Below are 9,966 nucleotides of genomic sequence, written 5' to 3'. Positions count from 1 at the left end.
TTGTTTTTTTTTTTTTTTATTTAATGTGCATTTTTGTCTGCAATGATTTAATGTGCATGTTTGTTTGTACTAGAGCTGCACAATGAGCGAAGATCTGGGAAACATTTCTGAAAATAATCCGTAGACATGTCATTACAATTTTTATCCTCTGCTGAAAGGATCGCTCCCCTGCTTTTGATATCCCGACAACTTGCTTGTGAATTCGAGCACTTTATGTTAAAACAGTTTAACGAGGATCAATACCACGCTCCCTCAGTCCCCTACGCATTCCGATCAAAATGGTCACCGACCCGCTCACTACAGCAGCCAGTGATGCTTGATTTTGTCACTTTATTGGGAACTTTGTCTTTACTATCAGTCCACTGTATTACAAATCTGTTCTACAATCAGGGAGGTTCTTAGTATTAAACATATGATGAACAAAGGTACCCTGGCCATCTCAATGACTTAGCTCACAATGTTGAGATCCTTGCAAAAATGCTGCTGAATTAAATGTTCTGAGTCTTTGTTCTCTTTTGAATTTATTTCCTATTTAATTTTAGAATTATTTTTTGCACCTTACTGGGTTCAAAATAATTATTGAGAATCTGCTTTGCCATTTCAATTCAAGTCTCTTATTACATTTACAAACATAATTTGTATAAAAACTACCTTTGTGTCACCTTTCCTTAAAAGAACGCTACTCGCTGATGAAGATTTATTCAAAAACATCCCTCATTTGTTTTTGTGTCTTTATACATCTTGGTAATATAGTTGAAACTAATTTAAAGCACATACTTCTTTATAAATAAATCAGTGTCCAATTCATCAGAAATGTGAGTGTAATTGTGAAACAAGTCTTAAATATAAAAAGATTTGCTTATAATAAATATAAAAAAATAATATAGTTTATAAAGTTATTTAGACATATAAATTCATTTGTTAATTTTTGGTAAAGTTCGTAAAGGATTATTTGTCTATCCTTCTTACCATAGTTTTCCCTTCATGAAAAAAGTTCAAATACACCCTTCTCACATGGGTAGTTTTGGTTTCCTCAGGAAACAAAAAAGAGCTGTCGGTCAGGTGTCTCATGGTTTTATCTCTTGCATGCCAGACTGCGAATTTAGATTTTCTATCTATGCTGTAATAAATACACAAACTTACCTACCTCTTGTTTATTCTCATTGTGATATGATATACATCAAGTGTTTATTTCACCTAATTCCTTGAAATTGAATTAACTACAAACGTCTTAATATTTTAATGATAGGAGTTAGCATCAAACGTTGGTCAGTGAAAGTTTTCCATTAGCTAAAAAGTTTGGATGCCCTATTTTACGTTGTGACATGACAGCATGATCTTAGAAAGAAAACAAAACTAGTTATCACGTGATACTTTTATTTGATTTTCACATTATTCTTAAGCTCTGTACATGGAATATTAATACTCCTCCTTTTTCAATCTACTGAATTGTACCTGAGTGAAAAATAAAAGTTGTAATATCTATATAACATAACATATGGGCAAAACCAAAATATAATATTCTTGACTAGTCCCTTGGCAGTATTAATAAAACATTTTTTTATATTTTGAATTGATTCCATGTTTCAATCTTAATATTAGTCTTTCTATCATTTCTTCCTCATTAAACATCAAGTAACTTGAGAAAATATTAACAGTTATGTACATATAAAGGAATGTCTTGTTGCCATGGGACAAATAAGCCAAATTATGATTTGGTCCATATACTTAATAATATGAATTTTATTAAAATATTTTTAGAAATAATACTAAATTAAGGATTTATCTATGGAAAATAAAACACTATGACTTTATTATTCCTTGAATGTTATATATTTTCTCTATACTATATCCATTAAAAAAAAATAGTTCATTATTTCACAACTTACACACAAATATCTAGACAATAGTTTTTAATGTAAAAAGCATCTTAGAATATTTTTTTTAAATAAATTTAAATTAGAACAAGAATGTGAATAAATATTTAACTATATTTTTTATTTATATTTGAATTTAAATACTTGTTCAATATCAATTAAAGTAACACAATTTATTGCATTTTTAAGGCTATTGATACATTTTAAAAAGTCTAGTTACATAAAATAAATTGCATAAATTCAAATTATATCTATAAGACTTGAAATTGTAAGTTCCAAATAGTTTTGAATAATTAAACAAAATCAGCTTTTTCTTTCTCTTTTATAAATGTTCTTCAAACACAAGACCCTCAAATTCTTTTTTCTTGTAAGTTTTGCTATTTTTTAACAGTTTAGTTCATTAAACTACACAACAATATCTATAATTCGTCATAGGTTCAGGCGGAAAGAAAATAAATCCAGAATTCTTTTTGATTAAATGTGTTTAAAAGGTATATGGATTCTTAAAGTAATAAATTATTTTAGTGTTATAGTTAATTTTTCAATGTTTCTGTTTTCCTTAACCCTTTCGTTACGAGCCTCGTATTTAACCGGCATCCAAGTGACGACCTGTGTGTACGAGCAACGACCTGTGCATACGTGCGCCGTATTTAGCCGGCATCCACGTAACAACCTATGTGTACGAGTGCCGTATTTAGCCAACATCCACGTGACGACCTCTGTATACGAGCACTGTATTCAGCCGGTATCCGCGCGACAACCTGTTCATATGCGAACTGTTTTCAGCCAGCATAGACTGGATGACCTATGCGTACGAGCTCCGCACTTAGCCGGCATAAACGTGATGACCTGTGTGTACGAGCGCCGTATGCAGCCCCCGCCTGTATGAAACTTTGATAAACACTCTAAAAGCATATTTTTAATGCTCCTAAATATGTTTTGTAAGTCAATGTGTCTGCAGACATTGTTAAATGTGCCCGAATTTTTATCAATAATACTTGCAAAATCTCCTATATTGTTATTTAACACTTAAATAAAAAAATCCGAACAGCTTACCGACATGCAATGTACAAACTTCTCGGCGCAGTGCATCGTTTCAGTGGCGTTTCGTTATGACGGACTGCCATAACGAAAGTGTTATATGAAATTTTTGCAAACGTTAGCTTGAGATATAATAGTTTTATTTTTACGAAAGTGATTTTGTACAGAAATATAAAAAAAGAATGTATTTTGCCGTATGAGCCCAAAACCTTGGTTTGAGGAGAGTGATAAGAATTCATATTTATTTCTCAAAGTTCAAATTTTAAAAAAATAATAATAAATGAATAAATAAAACAAGGTAACTAACCTTTATTTCGTCAGGCTTGCTCTGTGAACAAACGTATTCATAAACGTCTTCCAATGTTTCAAAATGTTTCGAATATGCTTTAGAGAAAAATGTCAGCAAATATTTTATTCCCTGAAAGTAAAAATTATTTATATGAATTTTCCATGTTTTAATTCACCATCTTAATTGAAAGTCTGATTTTGATCATAAAAGCTGGACTGTACTTTACGTTTTTTGCTTTACAATCCAAAATATATTTTGTTGATTTTTAATTTATGAAATGAAAAAAAAACATTTGCAACTAGTTTTGTTTGGTGAGGTTATATTAGGTTAATTTTGTATGGTCTGACTTACATTATGCTTGTTAATTAGCGCCCATACGATATTTATTAAAAAAAATGTCTCCGTTTCTAAAACAGCACACACACAGTGTGTGTTTTGTTCAACAGGATTCGCATTTCGAACTTCAAAATATAATATTTATATTATCAGAGTACACACATATCTTAAAATATTCTTCGTATTTCAGACTTTTTAAATCAGAGTACTTAACAGTATCATCTCTATAACTGTTATAAGAGTCGTTTGTCCATAGATAACTCTTAACACTTGAAAGACGGGCCGGGATAGTTTGGTTGGCAGGGCACTGGGCCCATGTCCAAGTGGTCGTAGGTTCGATCCTTGCCGGCAGAAGATTCCCCGCGTAGTAAATGGTGACTGATGCACGTTAAATCTATCGAGTCTCAAAGTCCTCCATGTCATAACAAATCAATACCTCTGGGGGTACTGAATTGGAGATTGATCGGTCTCTGATTCAGGTCAAAATTACGATCTGTGGATGAATAAATATATAAATAGGTCCGCCCTATAAACGGGTGTGGCAGAAGTCGAATTCTTAGCCATAGATGGCGCCACTGGAAAACAAGAACGATCGCAAATCCTCTGCTTTAATTGCAACAACTAGAGAGACAGAAATTTAGTCTATACCTATATTGCCCAAAAGCAGTCAAAATGACAGGATTGTGAAAGAATAACTATTGTGCAAAGAAATTTGTTTAAAATTATTATTTTTTATATGTTATTAATAAATATTAACAATAAAAAATTTATATGTTGTACAAAAAGTCACAAAATTCTAAGAAATTGTGTCATCATTGCTTTTCTGATAGAAATTAAAGAGCAGTCAAAATGACTTCCTTGGGCAATCTAATGTTAAATACAAAGCAGAAAAGAATATCTCAAAGTTCTATGAGAAATTTCTTGGTATAACAACGTATGCTATAATAACGACAAAAGACATGCAATAGTGACAAGGTTATTAGAAAGTTGTACCTCTTTGCTTAATATTTCTTCACATATGATCGCCTCTTCTCTTTCTGAAAATAAATAATACTCGTCATTTTGAATAATTATTTTTATTTTGTAACCTTTTGACCACTGTTTGTTAATCCATTCCCTTCAATCCCTCTATTTACCCCCTTCCGACATTCATTTTGAGTACGTGAAGTAATTTTTTTTTTTAATCCACTGTAGAAAAGTAATCAATGAATAACCACTAAGCGATATTTCATGCACGATTTCTGCTCCCTCCGTTTTCAATTTAAAATACGTGATGTCAGATTTTTTTTATTTATTTTATCCACTGCGTAATTAATAGGTTATATATTTTTAATTTAAATATTTTGTTTGTAAATCATACTTTACAAACAAAATATTAAAGCAGATGAGTCACTCTCCAGCAGTACCTAATTTGTCATAAAGCCTGAGGAAGCCTGTCTAGGGCCCTCCTCATTGTTAAAAATAATTTATTTTTGACATTTTCCTTAAGAGTTTTCTATTAGAATTATGAGTTAGCAAAAATTGTAATAAATATAAGCTCAAATTTACACTAGAATATCATAATTTACTGATGTTATTAATAATTTAAGGGCACTACATAAAGTAATTTTTTTACAGTTATGACTAAGGGGCCCCTGACAGTTTTGTGCTTAAGGTAGGGTCTCCGTATTTTTAGATCAGGCACTGTCTTCCAGGATCGAAATTCCTTGAGATTATTAGAGAAAAATTCAAATAGTCTTTCAAGATTTAAAATACCACATTTTTAATAGTGATTTAAAAATTAACATGCACAAAATATATCTTATTTTTATAAATTTTGAAAAATTTAGGTTATTTTTTACAACATAAGACAGCAAATTTTTGGAACATAAGGCGTCTACATTTTAATGTAAAAACATTTTCTAATGTATCTATTTGCCAAAAATTGTGATGAAAAAATTCTCTAAGTGTCTAACAAATTCTCAAAGTGTAAGTCTCAATGCTCTGAAATTTCCGATCTTCTTCTTATCTCCAACTGTTAAGTCAACGTTTTATTCGATCTGGTCTAACTTAGTCAGACCAAGTCGAATAAACGGTAGATTATAATCCTGCCGATGACAAACAGAGAAGACGAGTACAGTTTGTATTCTGTAAGAACTCCTCCCGCCACAAAGTCTGAGGCCGTCTTCTGCTATGGAAATAAGAATATCGCATTTAAGAGAGGGTAGTTTTACTTCACTCTAGGGCTAACACAATAACCTGTCCTTATAACCTCATTTTGTCCTAGTTATACCTCGTTACCATAGTCACCGCCACGAGTTCAGACGAATGGCTAGGGGAGTTCTTACTCTAGACAAACTATACCATATCTTACGATTAATCAACTATAGGGCGAATTAATTTTTAAATGACTGAATTATAAAGAAAAGTTTATTTAATCTTACCCTCACTTAAACAGGGCAAGCCAAGAACGCAAGTTCCGATATCATCATAATCAATGACTTCTTCTTTTCCTTTGACCAATGCAGCCATGACCACAAAAGGCATGAGTAAGTAAAGAAAGCGTTTGTCCATCTCTTCGTCGAAAACGATTATCTCTCTCTAAACTAGAGAATATGGAAAACGAAATCCACATGACTTTTATAATTATATTTGAAAATCTTAATCCGTTGATCTTTGTTATAGTCTATGAATTGATTCTCTTAAATAAGAGAGAATCGAATCTATTAAAAATGCAATATAATTCGTGACTGAATTTGAAACAGCATTACTTATTTTATTTTCATGCTTGCTTAGCTTGAGGACAAAGTATACAAAAGATGAATTCATAATGCGGTTAATCTTTCTATTTGTATTAAAAAATAGCAAGCAACACCGTCGCTGGTTCAACTTAAAGCTACATTTTGTTCTGTTGCGCGAACTTAGAAATTTGAAATTAAAATGATATGGATAGATTATTTATCCGCCTTTAATATTCATCTATTATTCTCAGCGTTGCGTTTTTAACTTTTGATTATTTTTCTAAATTAAAGGCTTAAAACTAAAAAAATGTTATGATGAAATCTTATCATTATTACTAAGGCCCGGATTTTGATGACATTTGCATTTTTGGACATTTTTTGTCTTTTAGAGCATTTTTTTAGATTTATAGGGCATTTTTCTTGAAATTTTGGGGCGTATTTTGCATTTTAATGCATTTTTTAAAGTTTGTTAATTTTTTACAATTTTTATTATTTTTTATCAATTTTCATTATTACACTGGCTTCCAAACAATAAAGAAAATCTATAGGATATTAACAAACATCTTTTCAAATTGAAGAAGTCGTAAGTAAGACCGCCTTTTTCAAGTACGCACCTATAACATCAGTAGACGTTGAAAGAAGCTTTTGCAGGAATGAAAATTTACTTTCAGACAAGAGACGCTCGTTTACATTTCAAATTATCAAAAAACATTTAATAATCCAATGTAATTCTGATATTTAGTAATATTATGAGATGGAAGTTGTTATATCCATTACAGCTTCTATACAAAATAAAAATATTTTGGTGTCAATATATTTTCCTTTTTTTTTGTTATTTTAGGATATAAAACATATTTTTCAAACTTTAATGAGCGTAGAACAAGCATTGCATTGCTTTATATCTTTTAAATGACTCATAATAATTTTAAAGAGCAAAACATTTTTTTAATTCAATATTTTTACTTTATTTAAGGCATTTTTTTTTTCGCAATTTTTGCATTTTAAGGGCATTTTTTGCCCTTTTTAAGGGCATTTTTTGCACTTTTTAAGGGCATTAGTTGAGATTTTTTAGGTCATCAAAATCCGGGCTCTAATTATTACCATAATACGTAACTATTTCTGATAATCATACTTAAAACGGCATGTGACTTGTTAAATGTTTTAGAATTATTTAAAATTAAATAAGTTAGATTGAATTTTATTATAAACTTCGTCTAAAACTCTATCTCATAATTAACTATTCGCACTATCACTGTTATGCGACATATATTTAACAAGTTTTTATTATAACCTCAAATTCAACGGAAATTTAAAGGCTGGGATAGCTTGGTCGGTAGGGCGCTGGGCCAAGTTCGTGCGTTCGAACCCCGCTGGCCGAAGACTCCCCGTGTAGTAAATGGTGATTGATGCTCGTTAAACCTGTCTAGTCGCAAAGTCTTCCATGTTCCCATAACAAATCAAAACCTCTGGGGGTACTGGATTGGAGATCAATCGTTCTCTGACGATCAGTAGATGAATGAATTGATGCATGAATGGGTCAGCCCTATAAACGGGTGTGACGTATGGTGTGGCAGAAATCGAATTCTTGGCCATAGATGGCGCCATTGGAAGACAAGAACAATCGCACCCCTGTGCCTAAGCAGGCATACGAATGCAGGCAAGCAACGGAGGAAATTTAACCCATTATCGCAGAATTTCAATAAATATATTTTTCATGCTAATACCAAAATATATTCTTACTTATAATTAGAGCACCAGAAAAGAATATATATATAAGAAACAGCGGTGTCCTCAAAGAACTAATAAACAGGATAAAGTTGAAATGATAGCTGAGTAAAATCATTAATTAGACTTAAGTTTCGGATGATTATGTTAAATTAATACTCCGTTGCTAGTTAAGAAAAGAGCATTGCGGTATAGGATTTAAGTAACCATCCGCGATTGCATATAATTCCGGTTTATTCCGTCATCAAATTCTACAAATATGCTTTTAGAAAATATTAAAACTTAGAAAAGTGTAACACGCCAGGCAGAAATTTAATTCGTGCTATTTTTTACGATATATATCATTTTATATAATAGAATTATTAAAAAAAACAATTGTTATAGTTTTGTAGCCTTACTTGAATCCTAGACTTGGCGACATTTCGATAAATAAGAAAACATTCGTTTTAGAAAAAGAAATAATTATATAACATTGAATTTGATTGGACCACTAAAAATGACAATTCTAATGCTGACATTCTCTTAACAAATCAAACGCGTAAGTAAGAATTTTTACTTTTTTTTTTTTTTGAAAGTGATAAAAGAACAACTTCAGTAGTCAAAAATATCTTAAATATTTTTATTATGCGTATAATTATGTTTCAAATAATTAGAAATTAAAATTCTCACTACTTTATTGTGATAATTTATCTGTTAAACATTCTCTGTTTTTTATTAAAGCATAAAAAATTTATAAGCAGGATGAATAGTTGATTACTAAAATTGGCTGATACGAATGAACTGAAAATCAAATCTTCAAATAGATTGTAGAATCCATGGATTTAAGTCAACTGATTAGAATAATAAAATAGGTTCAGAATCGAACAATATTTTTTTTTAAATCTGCCCTTCATAATCAAGCAATCGTATCACTAATTAAATCAATCATCAGATTAACATTACGATCTAATTAAATTATTCAAATTAATAAAATAGATTCATTTGATTCGGGTCAAGGATTTATTTGTTCAAAGAGTGATCTGAATCAACTCATCTAATTCGAACTAATTTTTTATATGAATTAGATCTGACTGCCTTGAATCTGTGTTAAAAGAAAAATTCTTATTAACAATGTAGTACCCTATTATAATATTGATAATAATTTATTGTTTTCAATCAACTAATTTTAATTAGTGTTAAAATAATGATCCCAATTAGCAATTAAGTACTCCTTTCAAATGATGATTTAAATCAACTAATTTGAATCTGTGCTAAAATAATGATTCAAACAAACAATCCAGTACTTCAGTTTAAAATTGATAAGAACTGTTTTGAATAAACTCACTTAAATTGGTGTTAAAATAATTATTTCAATTAACAAGTTTCTGCTTCTGATGTTAAAAGCAGGAAGTACAAATTTGAAAGTCGTTATCAGTTAAAACTGGTGTTAAAATAATGATTCCAATTAACAAGTTTCTGCTTCTGATGTTAAAAGCAGGGAGTACAAATTTGAAAGTCATTATCAGTTAAAACTGGTGTTAAAACAATGATTCCAATTAACAAGTTTCTGCTTCTGATATTAAAAGCAGGAAGTACAAATTTGAAAGTCGTTATCAGTTAAAACTGGTGTTAAAATAATGATTCCAATTAACAAGTTTCTGCTTCTGATATTAAAAGCAGGGAGTACAAATTTGAAAGTCATTATCAGTTAAAACTGGTGTTAAAATAAATATTCCAATTGACAATTCAATTTTTGCTTCGGATGTTAAAAGCAGGAAGTACAAATTTGAATTTCGTTATCAGTTTATTATTTGCAGATGTTCTTAGCAAAATATGCAATGATGAAAAACCTTCGGCCAAGTTTGAGATTAAGTCGTGATGAATGTTAGCTTGAAATTCATCACCTGTTTACGTATATTGTATAGTAAACATGTTTGCACAATTGAATCGAATTCTAGAAGTCGAAAAACAGTATCGATTTCCTTTAGAATTTTAAGTC

At 30.5% G+C, this 9,966-nt stretch overlaps 2 protein-coding genes across 2 annotated transcripts in view; one reads left to right on the top strand and one right to left on the bottom strand.

The window, feature by feature from the left end:
• The window catches only part of LOC107456859 (non-selective voltage-gated ion channel VDAC2), a 113,609-nt gene that overhangs the window by 8,213 nt on the left and 95,430 nt on the right, over positions 1 to 9,966 (top strand). The gene's annotated exons all lie outside the window — the stretch shown is intronic.
• Positions 1,361 to 6,150, bottom strand: LOC107456858 (uncharacterized). The gene is made up of 4 exons (XM_016074825.5): positions 5,967 to 6,150; positions 4,537 to 4,580; positions 3,226 to 3,336; positions 1,361 to 1,455 (listed from the first exon to the last, which is right to left on the bottom strand). Exons 1-4 carry the CDS (start codon positions 6,094 to 6,096, stop codon positions 1,420 to 1,422), a joined length of 321 nt encoding a protein of 106 aa, XP_015930311.3. The 5' UTR covers positions 6,097 to 6,150; the 3' UTR covers positions 1,361 to 1,419.

This window comes from Parasteatoda tepidariorum, chromosome 4, assembly GCF_982258835.1.
Source record: "Parasteatoda tepidariorum strain Cologne lab strain chromosome 4, Ptep-v5.0, whole genome shotgun sequence".
Taxonomy (NCBI): domain Eukaryota; kingdom Metazoa; phylum Arthropoda; class Arachnida; order Araneae; family Theridiidae; genus Parasteatoda; species Parasteatoda tepidariorum.
This window is presented reverse-complemented; position numbering and strand designations above follow the sequence as displayed.

Coding starts and splice junctions, on each gene's coding strand:
- LOC107456858 (XM_016074825.5), bottom strand. CDS start 6,096: ATGGACAAACGCTTTCTTTACTTACTCATGCCTTTTGTGGTCATGGCT. Junction 3,337..4,536: donor AAGAAATATTAAGCAAAGAG/GTACAACTTTCT, acceptor TTTTACTTTCAG/GGAATAAAATATTTGCTGAC. Junction 1,456..3,225: donor GCAAGCCTGACGAAATAAAG/GTTAGTTACCTT, acceptor TTTTTCACTCAG/GTACAATTCAGTAGATTGAA.